This window comes from Colossoma macropomum, unplaced genomic scaffold, assembly GCF_904425465.1.
Source record: "Colossoma macropomum unplaced genomic scaffold, Colossoma_macropomum, whole genome shotgun sequence".
NCBI classification, from domain to species: domain Eukaryota; kingdom Metazoa; phylum Chordata; class Actinopteri; order Characiformes; family Serrasalmidae; genus Colossoma; species Colossoma macropomum.
In genome coordinates, this window is record NW_023494802.1 from 12,214,190 (window position 1) to 12,238,653 (window position 24,464).

Consider the following 24,464-nt stretch of genomic DNA (forward strand, 5'->3'; position numbering starts at 1 on the left):
TGACAACAATCGAAACGCCTCACGTTGCGCTCAGCCGGCACCGCACACAATCAAAAAAAGGACACAAAGCGCTTCCTAACAAACCTAAATAATCACAAATAATTTCAACACAAGGGAAGAGATATGTTTCCAATGAAGGATACTGCGTTGGTGGTACCGGAGGAGGCTGTTGGGCTACCGGGGGCCCCGGCAGCGGTACTGTGGCCAGGGGAGCCCGCAGCTGGGTCGAGGGGGGCGGCCCGGTTCCAGGTCCGGTACCAGCGACAGCGGCTGGCTTCGGCACCGCTTTCGGCGGTAAACTCATTGCCAAAAAATCTAATTATACCTAGATATTTACAGTAATCAATAACTAGCTATTTATAACTAGTAGCTTAAAAAAATAACGCGCATAAAATACAGCTAGTCAAGCAAGTTGCGTCAAGATCAGGCCTTTTACAAGCAAGTTTTGCCGGTGGCGGAAAGGCTAGCTAGACAGAAAGCTTTAGCTAGCTAGCTAACAGGCTGGCTAGCTTATTGATGGAGCAGCAAGCTAACGTTAGCTAGCTAGCGCTTATTGTGGTTTATCTTCATTGCTGAAGGTAGGGGGGCTGTTCCCCCTCCCCGGTCGGGGTTTCCGAGGATCCAGTTCGTCTCTGCTTGCCAGGGCGATCTTGACGACGTGCCCTTTCTAAAATTAATAATACTTGAGTTTACAACTGCTATTTCACGAGTATCTGTCCACTGAGTAGGATGGCTTCGTTCAACATGGCGCTGCGGCCGCCTCCAGCAGTCCTACAGGACTGACGCTTCGTGTCACTTCGGATGTTTCCGACAGCGTTCGACCGGCGGAATTCCAGCGAATGAGGAACGGCCGTCGACAGTAAGTCTTCTGGCAGATCAGTAATTTTCGTAATGTACAGTTTCATATCCTAAACTTCAATGATAGTGTGCAACAAGACACACATTTATAGGCTAACGCAGTGTGGGATTACATACAATCACATAAATCTACGCCCTGACTCCTACGCAAAAATACCCATATTAATGAACACTTGCTGAGTAAATTTTCGCTTTAATTCATTGAACTTTACTAACGTGGTTGGCAATACGTTCCCTTTATTATTATATTACTGATACTCGAGTTCAATATTTATATAAATGAGATTTATATTTCTTAATGTGTCTAAAGTGTACACAATCCCACCTTATCTCTGGATTCTTACTTTCAAGTAAATAATTCGAAACCAGTCTGGATGTAACACAAGCTAGCAGTGCAGTACTTGTTCACTAAATTCCAGTCCGTGGGTCACTGAGTCTTCTGTCAGTCGGTTTAGTTCAGCACGTTAGGTGATGTTCTAGTGACACCTTGCGGCCATAAGTGGACATGCAGCTCAGATTCCAGATCCAGATCAGCTGGAAATTAAATTATATAAGAAATTAAAGTTGACTAGAGTCAAATCAAGCCAATTAATCATGGAGAATTTTATGAGCATTATTGCCGAATATGTGTTTGTTGTTAAATCTAAAAAAAAAAAACAAAGCTATAAAATACATTACACTCACTGGGCACTTTATTAGGTACAATGGATTTTGGATTTACACTCAATTCTTATTATCCACTTGCTATCTACATGCGCTTTGTAGTTCTACAATTACAGATTGTACTCCATGCATAACAGGCTTTCTTTACCTCATTCATCAATGTTCAGGGCCCACAGGACCCCCTCCGGTGTCTACTCTATATTTAACTAAAAATAATGTAAAGACAACATATCAAATGTTGGAACTGAAAAATTTTGTGTTTTTGAATAAAAATATATTCCTATTTTTAATTTGATGCCAGTAACACAATTCAAAAAAGTTGGGACAGGGGCAACAAAATAAGTAAAGTAGTAATGCTAAAAAAAAACTTGTGATAAATTGGCACTCAGGCAGCACTGCATTAAAAACAGTCGTGGTTCTGTAGTGGAAATCACTGCACCAGCTTAGAGCCCTTCCAAAAACTTTTGTCTGTGAACACAGTTTGTTGCTGCATCCACAAATGCAAGTTAAAACTCTACCATGCAAAGAAGAAACCATATATAAACAGGATCCAGTAACGCCACCAGAGCTCATGTAGGATGGACTGAAGCGAAGTGGAAAAGTGTCCTCTGGTCCGACAAATCAAAATTTAAAAATTCTTTTTCAAAATCATGGACACTGTGTCCTCCAGGCTGAAGACCATCCAGCTTGTTATCAGTGCGCAGTTCAAAAGCCAGTATTCAGAGGTGCATTAGTGTGCATATGCTGCCATCTATACAACGTCATTTTCAGGCAAGGCCTTGATTATTCCAGCAAGACAATGTCAAACCACATTCTGCATGTATTACAACAGTAGAGCTCCATAGTAAAAGAGTCTGGGAGCTAAACTGGCCTGCCTACAGTCTAGACTTGTCACTTATTGAAAACATTTGGCAAATTGTGAAGAGGAAAATATAACAAAGGAGACCCTGAACTGTTGAGCAGCTGAAATCCTATATCAAACAAGAACAGGAAACATTTCACTTTCAAAACTACAGCAGTCGGTCTCCTCAGTTCCCAAACTACTTAGAGAGTGTTGTTAAAAGAAGAGGTGATGAAATACAGTGGTAAACACACCCTCTTCCCCACTTTTTTGAAATGTGTTGCTAGCATTAAATTCAAAATGGGTAAATATTTTTCAAAAAGCAGTAAAATTTCTCAGTTTCAACATTTGATATGTTGTCTCTGTACAATTCTAAATTAAATATAGGGTTTAAATGATTTCCACATCATTGCATTCTATTGTTTATTTATATTTTGCACTGTGTCCCAACTTTTTTGGAAATGGAGTTGTATTTGTTTGGTGGATCATTGTCAGCACAGGGATAAAGAGAGGCTGTAACTGATCATGTAAAAATGCATAAAGACTGTTTTTGGTACATAAAACTATAGAAATGTCAAAAGTGGACATCAGAGAGAAAAATAAAATACAAGAAAAAGTGTTTGATATGGACCCCTAACTATTTGACTGATAGTGCCCCCTTCTGGAGATTTAGCCTGCTGAACATGAATGAGTGAGAGTGAGTGAATGCTAACAGAGATACAGTAAATTCTTTTACCATAGTTCCAAATGTCAGTCCTGGCATCTCCTCACTATGCATATTTTTGTACTTTTCCTTGTCTAGCACACCTGATTCTACTCATTAACCACTTAACAAACTTCTCATATGGTGGATCAGATGTATTAGGAGTAGGGAACTCACAAAAATATGCAGAGTATGGGGCAGGGCTAGTTTTGGGATCCACTGACAAGCCTGGTAATGCTCTCGGATTACCAGTAGAGGGCAGTTTGGAAACAGTAAAGCAGTGAGTTTCCTTTGTCAAACAGTCAAATTTGCAAAATAGCAAATAGAAATAAGCAAACTGATTTCAAATAAAGTTCAGTTTAGTTTTAATAACAATGAAGAAAATGAATTATGTTTTAAAGTGTGTGTTATAAAAAGTGTTGACAAAAAAAGTTTTTCAGAGATATACAGTGGATCATTTAGGACAAATGAAATAACACAAACTATAGAGCTGTTATAACAGAGCTTTGAAAAAGTAAAGCATATTTACAATAGCAAGTGCACATAAAAACTGTTTAGCAAATGCAGCCTGCAACTTGATGCACATCTGTGCATCATATTTCTGTACTTCTGTGTTGTATATAAACAAAAAAGTAAATGCACAACAGAAGCATCCCTCTAAAACTTGTTCAGCAACCAGAAGTGTCCTCGTGAGACATGTTCAGCATCCAGTACAAGCAGCATATGCACAAATCTCACAAACACCAGAGCGCCTGGCAAGAAGTGCTGCAGGAAGCATGACAAGAAATCATTCATGTCCAGTAATTTACAAGAATACTTTCAGGAAAAAGGATATGTTGTTATTATCAGGAAGAGAATCAATGTAAGTAAACAAACATGGACTTCTGATATTATTATTGCTGTTTTCTGTGGAACATCCTCATCATTGTGTTATCTGTGTGCTGCATGCTTACCAAGTCTGGAGAAAGAAGCTCTTGCATGTTTGCTTTGGCACAGAGGCTCAAACTCTTTAGGAATGACTGGGTTTTTGCACACCGCCATCACCTTGTTTATAGCTAGACGATTGTACTGGTTGGCTGGGATATCTTCAGCCATGATGGCCCAGAGTTTTTTCACTGACTCTAGTGAGAAAGAGAATTCTCCTTCCTGAAGAAAGAGAAAAGCGTTTACAGTAAAATATTAACGTTTATGCACCTGGTTCCAAGGCTTTGTGTTTTACATGTTTATATGTCCAGAGGTGGAGAGAATAGCCTAAACCAGAAGCCGGCAACCCAAATGTTAAGAAGAGCCATTTTGCCCTTTATCAAACCACCTTAGGAGCTACAACATCTTATGTCCATTTTATCATCTTGGCTGTAAATATGCCCCAGTATGTGCTAATGTGCTAGTATAGGCTAAAAATATAAGCGAAAACGCAGACTTACTTTGCTCTTTAGCTCAGCTATAGCTGCTTTTTTTGCATCTCTGGTCAATGTCAAGCTTGTAACAATAGAAGAACCCTTTTTGGCAATACACACTACCATTTTCAAAAAGGTTCTATATAGAACCATATACAACACATTCTCCACCAATTTGAAAAACCATTTCACCACACAGAGAGTCATTTAAGCATGAAATGGTTCTATATAGAACTTATGGTTCTAAATAGAACCTTTTCCTTTACTAAGGAACCCTTGAAGAATCATCCTTTTGAAGTGTGTAGTAATTCATCTTCTAAGCTGCTTATCCTTCTGGGTCGCGGGGGAGCCTATCCCAGCAGTCATTGGGTGGAGGGCAGGATACACCCTGGACAGGTCACCAGTCCATCGCAGGGAGTGCGTAGTAATGTTTGATTTAAAGATGTTGCAGGTTTGTATTGCACAATAGTAGTAAATACAATCATGATGTTAAATACTTACTCGAACAGTCACAGCTTCTGAGTTTAGGCTGAAGACCAGAATCAGTAGGATTGTGGGCAATAACATCTTCATCTTTTGTTTAGCCTGTAGCGCATTCTCAAGTCGTCGTGTCCTCTGCACTTTCTCACTCTCCTTTTAAAGTTTCCTCTCTGTTCCTTATCCTCATTTTATGGTCTCCTCTCTCGTTAATGAACTCCAAGACAATTTACAACAGTAATGACTATTGTATTGTTGCTCTGGGAGAGACAAACAACGTGATTCAGCAGTGTTTACCAGGCATTCTAAAGTAAAACTTTGATAACTGATTCATGGGGTGTCAGATTTGAGTTCTGCCCAGCTTCCTGCACACAGCCAGTCCAGTGCAAAAGTCAGAGACCACTTTTCACTGATTTGATTCCCTGTCAATACCGCCATTAAATTAATTTTTCAAGTTATTCATTTTTCAGGAGAAATTTCTGATGAGATTAGATGAGGGGAAATGCAAGGGAAAGTAAGCAAAAAACAGAGTTCAAAAAAACGGAACTCCTTAGAACTTAAAGCTACGGATGTGCGGCTGTTAAGAAGCTATTACTGAAAAACAGAAATAGACTAAAAAGGAAGAACATTTACAAATCAAACAGATAAGCTGCAAGTGTTACAGTGGACTGGCCAAACCAGAGCCCTGATGTCAACATCAGTGAGTGTGTTTGGGATTACTTGGATTGTGCCAAAATATGAGGCCGCAGAGCCTGGGACAGCAGAGCTGACCTGTGGTACCATTGAGATGACAGCTGAAGCACAGGAGACCACAGAGACTGCCAGAGGAGGAACAGGACCCTCTGTAGGACATTAAGGACAGAAAAAGAGAAGGGAGAAAGGAAACAGACGCAAAGATAGTACTGAACCGTTAGTTGCCACAATCTCAGACATAAAGGTATGAAACTGTCGCTGGGGCGGTACCCTCAGCGGTGCATCTCAGTACCTTTAGTCAAGGAACATAATTGTACCATAATCCATTGAAATTATATTTTCTAAGATGTATTGACTCCACACACCCCGTGTCGTCTCCAGGCTTTGTATTTTATTGTTCTGTTTTAAAACATTAGTTTATAAAAAAGGTACAAATACATACTTTTCACTTGGAAAAACATATTTAAGGTACACAGTTGGACCTTAAAACCGCTGTTGTACCTTTGAGGGAACATTTACATTGTTTGTACCTTGATAAAAAAAAATGTACCTGCACAGAACCTTTATTTCTAATAGTGCAGGTGCAGCTTTACTGGGACCCGATCTGGACTGCAACTAGGACTGAAGCAGGCATGGTTGGAGGAGCTGGAGCACCCAGGATCAGGCTGCCAAAGCCTCCACCTCAGACTTCCCTCAGGCTGGAACCAGGCTTGAATGGCAGATGTAAGCTGAAACTGGAGGCAACAGAGCGTCTGGAGCTGGAACAAACCAATAACTACAACTAAGGTGCATGAACCAGGAACTGCTTGCCTTTGATGACCAGAATAAAATCTTCACCGAGGCTACCAAGCAAGACAGGAATGTACATTGGCAAAGGTTGTGCAAAACATGCAGGGAAAAAATTGGTCAACATGCCCCTTCTGGACGTCCTTGTCTGATAGACTGCTAAATTTAACCTGGAAAAGGGCTGTGAAGCAATGAATAGTCTTAGTTTCAGTACCCATTTGCTCAGTACTCCATGAGCTACCCCACTTATGAGCTCTGTCTGTAAATTAAGACATGATAATGGCTGATAACTTTTTCAGGAAGAGGTGTTTCTACTAGATAGGGAAAAGGAACATTAAAGGAGGAAATCCGTACATCGACTGGGAAACTTGTCGCATTTACTAGCAGGATGACTGTAAAGGAGGCACGCCTACTTCTGGAAGGCTGGACAACTCACCAGAAGCCTGCATTAATTTCCTGGACACAGAGGTACAAGGAACTAGATACTGGGATAAAATTAGAAAACAGGAAATAAGGCTTGTGTGCTGGTAACATTAGCAAGACTTCACAATAACTTAAGCAATTGAGGAGTCCTAATGAGTCAATGAAGGAGGAACAGCTGTAAGTGCTCATGAGTGCTTATTCACCCTACACTATCAGAAAAAAGGTCACTGAGGTGGTACCCTCAAGTGTACATCTTCAGTACGTTTAGTTGGGGAACATAATTCTACCATAATCCACTGAAATTTGATTTGAGTATTGACTCCACATCCCCTTTCTCTCCAGCCCTCCAGCCATTAAAAGGTAGAAATATGTACCTTAATTACAGTTGTGCCTTAAAACCATTGCTGTACCTTTAAGTGAGTGTGTTTGTGTGTGATTGTCTATGTCTGTGTGTTTGCCCTATGATGGACTGGCGACCTGTCAAGGGTGTTTCATGCCTTACGCCCAATTAGTGCTTGGATAGGCTCCAGCACCACTCGTGACCCAGGAGGATAAGCGGCTTAGATGATAAGTGAGTGAAAGAGAGTGTTTCTTACAGGGGTGGGGAACTGAGGGCCATGTTCAGCACAGTTTGGTAATGTTTCTGCTCTAGCACACCGATCAGACCTGGTAATTAACTGTTGAGTTAAATCAGGTGTGCTTAAGTATGTAAATGATCACCAAACTGTGCAGGAATCTGGCCCTCCAGGACCTGAGTTCCCCACCCCTGGTTTATATCAGTGGTTCCCAGCCCTGGTCTTGGAGGACTACATGCCCTGCACATTTTAGTGTTTGTCCCGCTCCCAACACACCTGATCCAATTAACGAGCCCTTTCTGAATTGAAGTGGGTAAATTTGGGCAGGAAAACACAAGGGCAGGGGGTCCTCCAGGACCAAGGTTGAGAACCACTGGTTTGTAAGATAGAGAAGCTGCTGGTTTAACTACTTGGTTAAGTGTTGTTACCCCAGGTTAAGAACCGCTCATTTAGTACATGGGGAGCCTTTGGGGATGCTTGATATTTTCTTTTTATGGTGCTTACTGCAGTTATGCATTCTACCTTTTCTTCTTCTATAAAATTTAAAAATTATATGAACATTTCTCAAACAAACAAGGAGAAATCGCAAAATGCAATTTCTGATCCCCGTTTAAAGCCCTAGCATAAAGGACTTATTTTTTATTTACTTATTTTTTTATTTTTATTTTTTGCTTTGACATGACATGGTTAAGGAACTGACCTGTTGAATTGGTGTCACCAGCTTATGTAGTGAATTAAAGCATACAGGTAATCAGACTAAATTTGGAGAAAGTTCAGCAGAATAGTTTATTATTTTGAGGCATGTGCATGCACTCATATCACATTAAAAAGCACAGAGCTGTTTTCAGAGCAATTTTCCATGTCACCTCTGACAAAATGTACAGACAGCCATTTAGAATATAAACATGAGCCACTCTATAGTCATGTCTCAGGCCTGAAAATCTGACTAAATTACATGACAGAGCTGAAGTCAGGATTCAATATACAGTTGTATGCAAAAATTTGAAGACCCCTGGACAAATGACATTTCAGTGAAAATAGATGAACACATTTTCTACAGAGTATAAAGTTAAATTTGACATTTTTCTTCCATTTTCTGGTGCACAATTTCAATTTATTTGCTAAATTTAACATATTGGAAAAAAACATAAAACATTAATTGTACCTTTACTTTAGCACAGGCCACATTTTCTGTTTATTTTTCCCCAATATGTTAAATTTTGCAAAAAAGCAGTATTTGTTTTACAGTTTGCAGGAGTGCTCGCTCTGTAAAGGTTTGTAGTCATTTTCACTTAAAAACTCAACAAAATGCAACTTGACTGGGCCAAAGTTTGTGTAGGACCTTATATTATAAAGGCACTTATAAGTTGTCATTCAATTAAGAACGTATGTGTCTCTACCTGAGCTTTGTGTGATTAAAGATATGTTTGCTAATAAATTCGATAAACGATCACCCTGGTGAAGTATTTATGCAGCAAAATCAAAATCATTGAAGCGTGTTCTTAGTGGGAGGCATTCATTTCGTGTCAGTATTACCACACAAATAAAAGAGCCTTTTATCATTAGTTTACATGTCTTTAAATCCAATGACAGTACCATGTCCTTCTTCACATAAGAACCACTGATTTCCTTAGTTGGTGAAAATAGGTTTGTTCGCTATTCGCATCACTTTGTACGTGTTTAGACCAGGGGCATCAAATCCAGGTGTGAGGCCCTTCTTGTTAAAGCTGTAAAAGTTAAACAGCTGTCTGTCCTGAGACTCCATTGAAACAGAAGCGGTATTGACTTTCAGCTGACATGGGTACTCCTTCTCAAACACCACCTGGAACACCCTTTCCTCCAAATAACTTAACTTCCAAGTCCTGTACTTCAGAGGCACCATTGCATCCACCTCTGGCCCAAACTGCTGCATGGACAGCACCCCTTCTGACCCAGCTTTGATCTCATAGAAGGTCATGTTACTGTAGGTAAAATAGCCCACATAGGGAGCCGAATCAGGAGGAGGGATAAGGACGCGAGGTGCGTCTCTGAAGGCACTCTCCATGGCAGGGACGAGGTAACTGTAGGCCTTGGTCACAAGGTCCGTGTTGGCAGGCTTGGTCCCAGCCATCAAAATGACTAAGCCCAGCTTTAGCCGTGGCACAAGAGAGAGGGAGGCGGAATAGCCGTCCAGATCTCCGTCTTTACGGATAATCTGGTACTCCAGCTGGTCATATACCTCCCAAGGTGTGCCCGTTTGGTTTGCAAAGTAGGTGCTGTCACAGCGGAAGAGAGGTGTCAGCATGGTCTTAAGGGTGTCGTCCCGGAGGATTCTGCGGTTATATGCACCCAGCAGAACCATCACCAGTTTGGCCATGTCTGCCACAGTGGAATACATCTGTCCAGAGGGCCGGTACCAGCCGAGGTCGTAGAGGGGCGCAGGCTGTCCACTCGAGTAAACTCCCACTGCCATCTGGCGCTCTGTGTCTGAGGTGATGTCAAAGCTGGTGTCCTCCATGCCTAATGGCTGGAGGATATTTTTGGTCACCCAGCTCTGGTAATCGGTTCCTGTCACCTTTTCTGCCATAACGTGGGCCAGCAGGGAGAAGGCCAGGTTACTGTAGTGGCATCTGGGGATAGAGAGGAGGAAGGGATACCTCTGTCAGAGAAAGCGCACTCTAGTGCACTGGAGATCGAAGCTTGCGGAAAAAATATACCATTCCTAATTTACCACACCTGATCCAGCTAATCTAGTGTTTTCTGGAGCTTCTGAATGTTACAACCAGGTGAGTAACTGTAGATTACGGTTTGAAATAAACTGTGCCAGAAGGTAGATCCCACTTGGAACCTTGCACATGTGTTGCTTGTACTTTCAAGTGTTTAATTATAATTCCATGTTCATTGTTCATCATGGCCAAAGTTAAGGACTGTGAAGGGCCAAACATGCCAAATAAAAAAGAAATTAGTAAATAAATATATGAATAAATTGTACATAGGACAAAATGTGGCAAAATAAAAAAAAATGAATGACTGATACATAAATAAATAACAGTAAAAAAAGCTATAACATTAAACCACCCCCTTGTTCCTACACTCACTGTGCATTTTATCAGCTCCACTCACCATATAGGAGAATAGTAGTTCTACAATTACAGACTGTAGTCCATCTGTTTCTCTGCATACTTTGTATACATATACCATTTTCCCCATTTCCTCAATGGTCAGGACCTCCACAAGACCACCACAGAGCAGGTATTATTTGGGTAGTGGATCATTCTGAGCACTGCAGTCAGTGTCCACTGTTTTAGACACATTTACCTTTTGGTTCATCATGTAGATGCAAAGTCAGAGACAGTAGCGGTTTAGCATCTGTAGCCTCTAAATAGTTACCTAGTTATCTAAATATAACTAAAAAGAACTCTAATAAATTCACACTCTTAAAGAAGTTCTTTACAAATATTTCATCTCATCGAATATTAACTGATAAGTGTGTCCAGCTGATAAGCTGTGTTAGATGAGTGAAAAGGCAAAAATGTACAATAAATGCAGAAAATACAGAACTGCTGTGTCACACAGTCAGTTACTTACTTTGTTCCCGGGTCTGCCACAAGAACATCGTCCTGCAATAAATCAACTGCAGTCTGAGTTTGGCCGTTCCAGAGCAGAGTGGTCCCTCTGAGTCGCCTGGGTAACCCTGCAGTCAGTGGTATATTATCTTAGACACCTTGCAGTACAAGCGGTAATTTCATTCTGGTATGTTAACAATGAATTGTCCTGTCCAAACATTTAATATAGCTGGAAAATAAAACGTAATGCTAAATTTATCACCTGGAGTGATTTCATTTTCACACCAATCTGGTCAGTGCCATTATTGCTAGCATGACAAGTGAGCACTTGCCCAGACTAAGCTCGCTGAATGTCTGTTAAGGACATTGGCAGGCTAATTTTGAACCACATGCTGAACCAGTCTGAGAGGATCCTGTTCTGTTATAATGTGTTTTCAGGTGGCAGAGCTGATTACAGCAAGCGCAGTGACTCCACATTTAGAAACGCTTTATCTAATTTCAGACCTCACCTTTCACATTTGTATATTTATAGCAACTACAGCACACTTTTATAATCAATTCAATGAGGTCAGTCAGCTCTTTTGTGTCTAGTGCCAAAATCTGTGTTAGGTAACAGTTTTGTGGTCAGTGTGGCATTCAGTACTGTGCAAAAGTTCAAGACCACCTTCATGTATTTAAATTCCAGTCAAGTTATTTATTTTTCAGGAGATGTTTCTGAAGAAAAAACAGGTATAAAACAGGACTTCTAACCACTGTGCAAAACACTCATTGACCACCAAAACTGACACTATCAGATACATAGTACTAAAGGCTTTGATCTTTGAGAGATGGGAGAAAATCAAGCTCCACTCTTGTTCAGATCTGAAAAATCCACAAGTTTCTGTCCATCATTCCACAAAATACAACTTAATGCTATGAGTCTGAAAGGATCTCTAGCTTTGAATAATCTGTTACAGAGAAAAGGAAATAGACAAAAAAGAAGACAGTTTGGAAATCAAACAAAGAAGCTGCTGGTGTTCTCAGAACAATGGACTGGCCACTCCAGAGTCCAGATCTCAACATCACTGAATGTGTTTGGGATCACTTAGTTCATGAGAGGTAGAAAATCCCACCAGCTTCTAAGACTCGTGGACACACTGAATACTTGTTGTATATATTTTTGTTAAAAACATGTTTTCTGCTTCTTTCTTGATGAAAAATGAAAAACTCATACTTAATGACTGTTTGGACTGAAAATGAAAGAATTGAATGGTGGTGTCTGATAGGGACGCATCAATATGAGAACTGTGGGCTGATATCAGACATTTTTCATGTACATATCTGCTGATACTGATATATGAACATTTCTTAAATGTAGAAAAACTAGATCCACTTGGATGAGCATTACAGAGAAATGTAACACTTGTTTGTAGAGAGTCAAAAAGGCGAGTAAATGAATAAAATGCAGATATTTTAGGAAAATATGCCAACATCAACTAAATATTCTGCTCTTCTAGAGTACAATAAATATGTCATCAAACATCAGTTTGAAATATGAGTCAAATCTAAACACCTGGCTGATGCCAATAGTTATCTGCCCATAACAACATGAGTCTGATATCATAGTGTATCCCTAATCTCTGATGCATCAGGGTACTACACTTAAACAAGGAATGCATTGAATTAACTTGATTAACTTAATTGTGCATCATTGACACAGAAAAAAAAATATCAATACACATTTCTCCTTCATTCAACTTACTTTTGATGCAATATAATTTGTTTATGTGGAAATGATTTAAACATTCAAATAATGTAAATGCAATGTATTACATTGAATTCAATGCATCACACTTCAGTGTACAAACTAGTGTTTTTCCTGCTCTAACACACCTGCGTCAACATATCAAGTAATTATCAAATCCATAATGAGCAAAATCCAGTGGGATAAAGCAAGAGAATACAAAACAATGCAGTGCTTGGGTCCCTCACGACCATGATTTAGAAGCACTGGTGTAGGAAACTCAGGACTGACCTGACAGTTGACTGGCCATCCTTCTGAGAGTGACAGAGGGACCACGGACCGGCATCTCGCCTCTGCTCCTGGACACCCGTCTATCTGGGAGAGGCTTCAGCTCTGGATCCCCCTCTTTCCCAAGAGGATTCTTTATGGTGAAATTCTTCACATACTTCCCCAGAGGGTCATCCAGAGAGCTTATGTCGCCGTCCTCCCACAACTTATACAGCATCAGAGTGGGGAAGATCTTCGACAGACTGGCAATTCTGGGATGTTAAAATGTGTGAAACTGTGCGTTACAGGGACTGCACACACTCTCTGTAATGTTCATGGGTTGGAGATACAGTTTTAGGGAAAAAAAACTAGTTGGTACATTATGTGGAAGGTTCTTTAAACTTTAAAAAATGTTCTGCACACTTGCACATCTCACTTTCAAAGCACCATCCACTGTAAGGTTCTTTAGGGAACCAAAAGGAGTTTTTAGAAGTTGGTGTAGTGTAGTGGGTTATGCTGCTGCCCTTCACACAGCAGACTGGGGATTGATCAGACAGGCACACCATACTATGCCAAAACTATGCCTTGGGAAAGACTCCTAACCCTACATTTATCTCCCTCTGTAACATGATAAAATCTTGCTTTGAACAAGTGCATCTGCTACAAACAGTTGTGAGCAAAATTCTGAATATTCCTGGTTGTGTTACATTTTGTTGTTTTGTGAAGCTTAAACATCCTCTACAGAGAATAAACATATGTTTATATGGCATTTTAATGTAATTTTTAGCACACAATTTCTATTTTTTTGTTAAACAATTTTTTCCCCAACATTAAATTCAGGAAACAAACAGCACTTGCTTATTACAATGTGCAGAAGTGTGTTCTCTGTAGAGGATGTGCTAGATTTTTTTCTTATTTTAACAATATATGTACTTTAAAAAGGGTTGCTCACACTTTTGCTGTAACTGTAAATGGTCTTTCTGCTGCTGTCGGAGCAAAACCTTGTGTCTCCAAAATGGTAACTCTACAGGAGATGGAAAAACATGCTTTACTTTTAATGTAAGTCAATGGTCAAAGTTTTTATTCCAGGTAATTTTGAGCCATTTCTTTTGGCCCATTCACTACCAAATGTACACACAATTTAAATGCCAACAGCATTTTCAAATTGTCAAAAACTGAAAAATGACAAAAATGGAGAAGGTTTTGCTCCGACAGCAGTGTTTTACAATATCGCTCCAAAGAACGCTTTTAGGCACGTCTATCTTTAAGAATGAATATACTACACATGAACCCTGACATTTCTTAAAGTTTCTGGATCTAGTCTAGATCCGGATCAAAACTGTACCACTGATTAAGGTTATGAAATTCAATCAGTAGTTTAGCCCAGTGGTTCCCAACCTTGGTCCTAGACCCTCTGCCCTGCACATTTTAGTGTTTGTCCTGCTCCCAAAACAACTAATCCCCTTCCTGGGTTAAAGTGGGCAGCGTTCTCCAAGACCATGGTTGGGAAGCACTGGTTTAGCATATGACAATGGAATGAGAATCCATATGATGTACAGCAAAGCACACATGAGAGCTAACTGATTTTATAGTTCCTCACCTGTAAACTGTGTACTCATTTGGTGGAGGAGACGTTGGGTCACTGGCATTTCTTCTACCGAAGTTTCCATTCCACAGTACAGAGTCATTATATATGACGATGGCTGAGATCGCTGGCAGTCTTGTTGTGTCAATGCTGTTCCTCAATAGAGCATCCACCTAGACAGGAATAGGTTTATTACTGCTGATCAACCTGATCATAATGCTTTTCAAATGTTATTGAACGAACATGGAGTATTTATTTACAGTATTGTACTGAGATTAGATGAATGTAATAAATCCCCTTCCTACTCTACAGGGCAACAAAAAACAGTCTGGAGCAAGTTATTGATCCACACACAGCGAATCTGCTGGGATGTCTTTCTCATGGTTTGTTGTCAAACACTATGGCCTGACCTTTTCCAGAGCCTCCATGAGGACAGGGATGGGGTGCTCCAGTGGTGCAGGCTCTGGGAAACGCGGGCATAGCTTTTCCTCTTTTAACTCGTGCATTATCGTTTCAGCCTCTGAAACAAACATGAGAAGATGTTTATTGTAAGAAGAGGAATCTGCAACATCAAGAGGTAAAGGAAACGAGACGTTTAAGATGAAAGGCTCAAAGATTTCTACTCAGGACTGTGCAAAAGTCAGAGACCCCCCTTTTTTATTTCCAGACAAAATGGCCATTCAAGTTATTCATTTTTCAGCATCAGGAAAAAAGCAACAAACATGTATTAAACAGATAATAACAACATCAACAACTAATTATAATGTAATTTTTAGTTTGTCCAGCATTTTCCTTTATTACAGCTTCCATTCTTTTGGGAGACTTGCTTTCTGTTTTTCAAAGAAATCTGCAGGAATATTGTAGCATCCCGTGGGAGACATGGCCATGCAAAGTGGCCATGCAAAGTGACTCTCAGGAGGTGCTGGGCTCCCATTAAGGAAAGAGAAAGACATTTGTTCTATTACTGTTGTTGTGGACGTTATTAGTGAGGCAGTGTTAACTGTGCTACTCTGTGCTGGGCTGTGGGTTAATTGGTGTCAGTGTTATATACATAAAGAGAAAGTGTATGGCTAAAGTGACCTGCCTGCTATCCTGGCTGCTTGAATAGCACTGACCGGCGGTCCTCCCTTGCTGTCAGTTCAATAAAAGAGCATTTGCCTGCATTCCTAATGTTTCCCTCTGGTTCTTCATGTCTAGATGCTACAATATTTTTTCCACACTTCTACAATATTCCTGCAGATTTCTTTGAAAAACAGAAAGCCTCCTGAAAGAACAGACACTGTAATAAAGGCAAAAGGTGGACACAATAAATACAGAAAAAAACATTATATTTAGTTATTGAGGCTGTTATTTTCTGTTAAAGTTCAGTCTTAGAAGTTGGTTGCATGTTTTGCTTCTCTCTATTCAAGTACTCTCAAACACAGTTGGTGATGTTGAGGTCTGGGGTGGTCAGTCTATTTTTCCGAGAACATCTGCAGCTTCTTTGTTTGATTTGCCTATTTTCTTTTTTTCAGTGAGTTCTTCTTGGCAGCTACACATCCTTTCAGACCCATAGCACTGAGTTGTTTCCTCACAGTAGCAAGATGGACAGAAACACATGGATTGTTTCAGATCTGAAGCAAGAGTGGAGCCTGATTATCTTTTGTCTCTAAACTTTGAAAGCTTTACATACTTTTTATTAATGTTTTGTTTATATTAAAATTTTTTGTGGTCTACCAGGTCTTGCATGGTTGCCCAGTTCTCTGTTATGACTAGAAATTAAATAAATGAAGCTTTTGCACAGAACTGTACGATTATGTACACCGACTGTTGAATTTGTTAGACACACTACATTGTCCTGTAGAGTTTAATAGTCCAGAAAATATCAGTTTTCTTGCAAAACTCATATATCATTATCATATAAGTGACTTGCTTTTACCTACAGAACAACAATGCTGTAATGTAATCAGGACATTCAGTCATATTTTTTTCTTTAGGCTGTTATCATAAAATATTATTATCACATTTACAGTTATTTAATGCACTGTGGCTGTGGAATGGAGTGGAACATTAGGGTGGGTACTCATCATAATATAGTCTTTTATGTTCATTCTGCGCCCCCCTCCCCCAAAGTGATAATCAGGCTTTACAGTGCAAAGTAATCTGTGAGCCACTATGTCAAGCTTTGTGTAATCCCCAGGCTTCCCCCGCAAACGATCAATTAAGCATAAGGAGATCAGAAAGCCAAATGTACAAATGTACTTGCAGGCATTAAGTGCACTGTAAGCACCTTTTTCAAATGTCATGCTCCACTTCAGGCAAAGTGAATTCCATATTTGCCACTGAGAGTAAATATGACTTTCGAAATGAGATACAAACATGAATATTATGGAACTATTGCTGATGTAGACAATCACTTTTTCACCCTTACCTGGTTTTGCTTTGGGAAGCCTGTACTGCCATATGAAGCAGCCAGTCATGACAAGAGACAGCAGCAAAAAGAAGACCATGCCTAGTTTGGTCCACTTGACCTTCATACTGAAAGATGGTTGTATGTCCACCGGTCTGGCAGGCCAAAGAAAGACTACGTTAAGCAATATCACTAACTTCTTCACTCCTGCTATGGTAACATTGTCAGTTATGAGCTATATTCCACTAGCCAATGATGTTCAGCCAATGATGTTCAGTTTATTTCAAGAACAACATATTTAAACATGAGAAGCTCCAACCAAAGCCACAACGCTTATTATTATTTTACACCACTAAAAACATGGTTCTTCATGGGTTCTTCAGTAAAGGCAATGGTTCTATATTGAACCACATATGCTTAAATAGTTCTTTGCATGGTGATGGAGCATATATTGTATATGGTTTTATATGAAACCTTTTTGGAAATGATTCTGTATAGCACAAAAAAGGGTTCTTCTATTGTTACAAGCTTGACATCATAACAATAACAGAACCCTTTTTTGGTGCTATACAGGCATTTTCAAAAATCTTCTGTATAGAACTAGACACAACATGTTCTCCATTAATTTGAAGAATGATTTCACCATGCAAAGAACCATTTAGCCTGCAAAGACAAACCATTTTTAAGTGTCACAGGTTGATCATTATATCAGTGTATCTTACCTTAAAGAATGTTCTGCCGAGGCGCTCAAAAGAAGAGGTTCCCCCTCATCATGCAGTTCTCCTTAGTTGTATCTCACCAGACAATTCCACCTCTCAGGCATTCTCATACTCAGGCAATATCATTCCAGCTAGCAGGCGAGAAACTCAACCTGCGTTTACTATTTGCTCACCAGTTGTGGTGTAATCCCAACCTTTCCCTGTCGTCTCAGTGTTAGTCCCACCAACTGTAGGCCTACACGTCATAATCTGGAGATATCCTCCTCTAACGCCTCGCACCTTACACCCACTGAGGGGAATCCTTTTTACAAATCAATTCTACCTATCCAGTGGACCATTGCACGGCTTATGTATATAAAAGTGTGTAATACACTTACACAAGCTGCGTATTCTGAGTGTAAAATAATAACCTATGTCACATGGGTCTTTTTACCCCAGCAACAACAAGCTAACAGTTGGTGTGCTGATTGAGAGATCAGACGCTGCTGTTGCTGACCATGTTCTTAACTAAAGTACAGCATATTACAGGGGTGACGTGGGGATGTGACATCATGTATATAACTACAGAACAACAAGATTCCTACTTTCAGAATAATTTGTTTCTTTGTGGCCTGAAAGTGCACCCACATTGGTCATATTTCATCAACCCCTTAAAATCCCAGGCTTATTACATATTAAAGGCTTATTATTCAGTAACTACAGGCACTTCAGTGCAAACTGGTTGAGCTATTTATCAACAAGACTTTTCTGATTGTAATAGGAGGTGTGTGATGAAAGTACACCGAATCTTACACTTACACGTTACACGTTACACATTACACGTTACACGTTAATTAAAAGATTAACCAACAAAGTCTAGTCTACCTCAGTCTTAGAAAGTCTATCTCAGTCCTAGAAATAAATAAAATTGGGACTTTATAATTTTGTACTTTATAATTTTGTAATTTCAATTAATGACACTCAAAGAGAGTCTACCATTTTGAGGACAGTGAGATAAAAGGCTTTCTGCTGCTATATTCTCTCCCACCACTTTGCTCAGAAGAAAGAAAATGCCAGCACCCATCCACATGCCAGCACCCATCCACATGCCAGCACCCATCCTCCAAGCCTGGCAGCCTCATATGATGGGGGTGTCCCAGCTGGCAATTAGCAATGACCAAAATCAGGGGAAAAAATGAGTAAAAAGAAATTCAATTTTGAAATTTTCAGATGCAGAAAATATTATCGTCTCTCAGAAAAATCATTAACATGGTCAAATGCTTTATCGCCATATAATAATAATAATAATAATAATAACATCTTCGTTTATAGAGCACTTCTCATGCTGGTGGCAGCTCAACAGATCCACAGTTCAGAAGCATAATAACAGAAATAGGCCTCTCCGTGTTGTCTGTATTTTACAGAAGGTATTTGCAGAAGGCCAGCATCTGCAGATCTAAGATTACGTGTTGGAGCATAAACAGACATTCCGTGAGGTAAGCAGGTGCTTTAAGGTCATCTAGTGGCAGAACCTTAAATCTATCCTAAAAGACACAGGTAGCTAGTGCAGTTCTTTCAAAACAGGAGTGATATGAGCTCTCTTTTTTTAGACAGACGGCTGCATTCACTCTCATTTCCAAAAATACTTCTTTAAAAAATGACCCATTGAAAGGTTATTTGGTGAGCCTAAAGTGCTTCTTCTGTGGCATTGCTCCAAAGAACCTCTCATGGTTCTTTTCTGGTTTATGGTTCTGTTTGGCACCTGTATTTTTAAAAGTGCACAGAAAAATATTTTCACTTTCATTTATAATTAAAGTTCTTTGTATTGTTTATTTAAAAAAAAAAGTGGTGCTCTATGACCAAAAGACCAGAATTAGTATGATGAATGAAGTAATTATAAACTCTTCCCTTAGGCTCAGAAAACATATGGGCCTAAGGGAAGCACAACGGCTTGAGAGAATTTTTGGACTAAACTAAGAAGCTGAGTTAGCTGAACTCCAACACCATGAATTTGAGTTAAGTCAGCAAATCTGTGAAGTATGTTATTTATTATTATTTTTAACAACAAATAAACATAAACGTTTGAGATGATTGAGATGAGTTTTAATGGGAATTCCAGATTTGAGTAAAAAAGCATATGAAGTCAGAACCTGATACCCTTTAAAGTAACAGACAGATGTAGAAAGCAGAAAATGAAACACGACCTATGGCATTCGCACAAGAAAACTATTCTTATGGATAAACACCTTCCTTTTCTCCAGGTTCTTTTTCTTATAAAGAAAGAAAGAATGTGTCAGGTGTGACATAGAATATGTGCCTGTCCTACATTTCATAAGCCACCTGCCTGTGTTTAAAGACGCTGCTGTCTGTGCTTCTCTCTGCACTCAGCTCTGCTGTAAACAGATGGCAGCAGACTGAATTATTTACAGGAGCTGTAAATCAAGAGGTAATGAGCCTGAAAGAAAAATGTCTCTGTTTTCTCTTTTTATCATTTAATAAACATCAATCTCAAATATTTTCGCAGCTCCAGCCTTTTACTGAAATGGTAATATCCATGACTGATGAGCCTGAAGAATCTTTCTTCAGAGTTTATTGCAAAATAAGAGTAAGAAGTCTTTTGTGGTTATGGTTATTATATTTTGTAGGTTTTAGTCTCTCTCTCTGTCTCTCTCTATCACCCTTGGCTTTGTATATACACCGATCAGGCATAACATCATGACCACCTCCTTGTTTCTACCCTCATTGTCCGTTTTATCAGCTCCACTTACTATATAGGTGCACTTTGTAGTTCTACAGTTACAGACTGTAGTCCATCTGTTTCTCTGCATACTTTGTTAGCCCCCGTTTTACCCTGTTCTTCAGTGGTCAGGACCCCCATGGACCCTCACAGAGCAGATACTATTTGGGTGGTGGATCATTCTGAGCACTGCAGTAATACTGACGTGGTGGTGGTGTGTTAGTGTGTGTTGCGCTGGTACGAGTGGATCAGACACAGCAGTGCTGCTGGAGTTGTAGAACTACAAAGTGCACCTATATAGTAATTGGAGCTGATAAAATGGACAATGAGCGTAGAAACAAGGTGTACATATACATATTGTATATGACAAGGACGAAAACCAATCTGGCTATGATCTTCAGGCCCTCAGACAGCACTGCATTAAAAACAGACATGATTCTGTAGTGGAAATCACAGCATGGGCTCAGAAACACTTCCGAAAACCACTGTCTGAGAAAACAGTTCATCGCTGCATCCACAAATGCAAGTCAAAACTCTGCCATGAAGAGAAGAAATCATATATAAACAGGATTCAGAAATGCTGCTGCCTTCTCTGGGCCCAAGCTCATTTAAGATGCACTGAGGCAAAGTGGAAATGCGTTCTGTAGTCTGACAAATCAAAATTTGAAATTCTTTTTGGAAATTATGGACATTGCGTCCTCTGGGCTAAAGAGGAGAGGGACCACCCAGCTTGTTATCAGCCCATAGTTTTGAAGCCAGTGTGCATTAGTGCCCATGACATGGGTGACCTGCACATCTGTGAAGGCACCATTAATGCTGAACGATATATACAGGTTTTGGAGCAACATATGCTGCCATTCAGACAATGTCTTTTTTCAGGGAAGGCCTTGCTTATTTCACATCACATTCTGCATGTATTAGAATGGTGTTACTCTGAGCCAGAGTGTTGTTAAAAGAAGCTGTGATGCAACACAGTGGTAAGCATGCCCCTGTGCCTTTTGAAACTTTTTTGAAACATGTTGCTGACATAAAATTCAAATATATTTTTCAAATCAACAATAAAATTTGTCAGTTTCTACATTTGATGTTATATTACATGTTGTTTTTGTACTATTTCAATTAAATATAGGGTTTAAATGATTTGCACATCATTGCATTATGTTTTGTGTGTCCCAACGTTTTGGGAAATGGGGAAGATAGATAAATAGATGGATAGATGGATGGATGGATGGATGGATGGATGGATGCTGCCTATTGTCTGAACAGTGTACTTATGGATGATCATAATGAGCTCTCACATTGGACCAGACACTCATGTGGCCTTGCTTTGGTCCCCTTTCATCAAACAGCACAAGAGGGCAGCAGATTCTCCCAGATATTTTTCATTTTCCTTAATTTTTCCTTGAAATCACAGTTGGATAAAAAAAAATTGACATTTCCAGTCAAATAACCACGTATTCTTGATTTTCTTAGTGAAAATAAGTTAACACATGGTCTACAAAGAACACACTTAAATGTGGCATTTTTCTGCTAATTTTAATGCACAATTAAAAGTTTTAGGTGTTGGAAAAGATAAAACATAAAATATAAATTGTGCTAAAACTTTTGCACAGGTCACATTTGATGTTTTCTTTTATACCAAAATGTGAAATTCAGCAAATACAAACAGTAATTGCACATTAAATGCTCAGAGGTGTGTTCTCTGTAGAGAATTTGTTATTTTCACTTAACCATTAACCATTTTAATACTATATATGTACTCAATATAACAAACATAATCCATTTACAATTAATATAAATCTATCTGAACAAAACAAAATCTTAAAATCTTTTAGTTAATGTATGTGTGTTATGTTTATTTCAGTCAGCCCCAAACAGTCTACCTTTTAATATACAGTTCTGTTTGCTATCTTGGAGCTCCTGTTTCTGAAGCTTCATTGTAGCAGTGTGGAACATAAAAGTGTGTCAGAAAATGTCAGATATTTTTCTTGCATAAAAGCCAGTTCCACAATGAAACACGCACGAAATTACAGCCACTAAAATGGGCTTCACTGACTGCCAACCACTTGTTTGGCTGACCTACTCATTTCATATTGTAGTCCCAGTTTTGAAAGGAAACAGAACGCCAGGTCTCCAGCTCCGTGCCCTCCACAGCATGCCTGTCCAAGCCATCAATGCCTGCATTTGTCAAACAGGTTTATGCATACAACAAACACATGGACGTTTGGCATTCTTATTATAATTACAGTCATTCTTACAGCCAGTCGTCCACCTTCTCATATCCTCAGAACCTTCCCTCTTCTTTGGAAATGAAAAGGTTTCTGTTGTATTTGTGGGTGATTAATGAGGAGCGCAGCAGATTTTGTCACTTCCAAATGGATGGTAGTCTCAGTGGCTCAGCGCCGGCCACCAAAGAGGGCACTGATAGCAACCAGGCATACTTTCCTTTTCTTCTTTTTTTAGTGGCTCTTCATTTCTGTCTCCATTTCTCCCCATTTCTGTCCTTGCCTCTGACCCAGCCCAACCTTTAAGGCTCTGAGGGCGCTGTGCAGCCGTCCATATCGCTCGCTATTTCCAGGGCCTTATTCACAGAGGGGCATGTCCATGCTCCAGATATTAAATTACTCATGAAATATTTGCTTGTCCTCCAGGCTTTGTGGCAGTCTTAACAGAAAACTCCGCCAAGACCTGGAAATGTCAGAGGGAGCAAACTTGTGTCACCCCTGAGTGCAAGGTCAATTTTTCCAATTTAGATCAACAGCATTAGAAAGACAGCCACATATCACTGTGCATTAATATCAAGGGTCTGTATATGGCGGGACAGAGTTGGGCGTCATGTTTGTTTCTCCTCACAAAGAAAAGATTTTTCTTGTTGTATTTTCAGTTTTTAAATCTACTTATTTATTTGATTTTGTGTGATATTTAGTCTTTCTGAACCCACTGAACCCACTGAACCCCTTTTTTTCACAGCAGCCATAAAATAGCATATATGAGCATATATGATAGCCTAGCCTAGCATGCACGAGCTATGCTCACATTAGTCTATCTGGCAGTCTGCTAATATGTCAAAGTATGTTACATCCTCCGTTGCACAACTCCAAATATTCTTCAGTACCGTCTTCTATCTGTGTTCTGTTTTGTATTTATTGTAAGGGTTTTTTTTTTATTTATTGCACTGTATTGTCTGCACTGTGTACTTACATATAGCTAAATTGACAATAAAGTCTCTTAAACTTGAAATATGTAGTTCCTCCTGTTTTGGAGAGTTTTTGTACTTTACACTTTTCTTCAGTTATGTTGATAGAATATATTGATGAAAATTTGTTTAAATTACAAAACCAGAAACTGGATTTTCATCTTTGCAGCAAGCACCTCAATATCTATAAAAGTGCTTTAACTGTATTTGAATGCTACTTTTTTATATTGGTAGCTGTGCAAAATGTACATACATCAAGAAAGCTGCTGTTTTAACTCAGCATGCCTTTCAATGTAGATAGGAGTGTATTATTTCCGTAGCTGGGGGTTCTCTCTTCTACCTCTCCTATTTTACCACTCATTGCTCCCTAGCAGCTCAATACAAAGTCACAACATTTCGACACATTGAGCCAACAGTGTCCTAGTAAGTTTTATAACAATTCATGGGGAAAATATTTTATTTTATCATATTCAATAAAATATCGGAGTCAATTTTTGACCCCTAGTGGCAGAAAGAGGCAACAAATAGAGTTATGAAATGTTTATAGACTTACCTGTAGATATAGGTTCACATATACTACAGTTTTACATAGCTTTGAAACATATCAGTAAACGGCATTAATGAGGTGCTGATGAATTAACCCACTACTGTCATTCCCAGAACATAAGCAACCTTTCTGTCTTTGGAAAGACAGAGCTTTGAACATCAAATGATGTATGCAGTGTTTTGGCCTGTTTCATGTAGCAGTATTTGGTGTGAGAAAACAAGCCAATCACACCACACACTGCATGAAATATTTAAAGGCCTCTAAGGTTTAAAGAGATTTACACTGACTAACAGTGAATGTGAATCAGAAATCATAAGTAATAATAAGATAATGTTGTTATATAAGAATAATTTCACCTTAT

The 24,464-nt window shown here is 39.4% G+C and overlaps 3 protein-coding genes across 7 annotated transcripts in view; all 3 read right to left on the reverse strand.

Moving 5' to 3' along the window:
- The window catches only part of eif4g3b (eukaryotic translation initiation factor 4 gamma, 3b), a 34,539-nt gene extending 33,750 nt beyond the window's left edge, over positions 1–789 (reverse strand). For all 4 annotated transcript variants that reach the window (XM_036592510.1, XM_036592511.1, XM_036592514.1 and 1 more), the window contains exon 1: positions 144–789. In XM_036592510.1, the coding sequence (XP_036448403.1) occupies positions 144–304 (161 nt within the window). In that variant the 5' untranslated portion in view covers positions 305–789. The remainder of the gene's footprint in view (positions 1–143) is intronic.
- Positions 790–3,721: 2,932 nt separating this feature from the next.
- LOC118822876 (guanylin-like) lies at positions 3,722–5,140 on the reverse strand. Its single transcript, XM_036592198.1, has 3 exons — positions 4,964–5,140; positions 4,019–4,211; positions 3,722–3,830 (listed from the first exon to the last, which is right to left on the reverse strand). Exons 1-3 carry the CDS (start codon positions 5,033–5,035, stop codon positions 3,766–3,768), a joined length of 330 nt encoding a protein of 109 aa, XP_036448091.1. The 5' UTR covers positions 5,036–5,140; the 3' UTR covers positions 3,722–3,765.
- A 3,906-nt stretch (positions 5,141–9,046) lies between these two features.
- Positions 9,047–17,052, reverse strand: lactbl1a (lactamase, beta-like 1a). Of its 2 annotated transcripts, none has more exons than XM_036592020.1 (6): positions 16,947–17,052; positions 14,947–15,056; positions 14,552–14,709; positions 12,976–13,223; positions 10,984–11,089; positions 9,047–10,025 (listed from the first exon to the last, which is right to left on the reverse strand). In XM_036592020.1, exons 1-6 carry the CDS (start codon positions 17,050–17,052, stop codon positions 9,047–9,049), a joined length of 1,707 nt encoding a protein of 568 aa, XP_036447913.1. The 2 variants fall into 2 exon arrangements, with proteins under 2 accessions (XP_036447913.1, XP_036447914.1); XM_036592021.1 differs by having other exon boundaries at positions 14,947–15,033; positions 16,933–17,052.
- Positions 17,053–24,464: the final 7,412 nt, after the last annotated feature.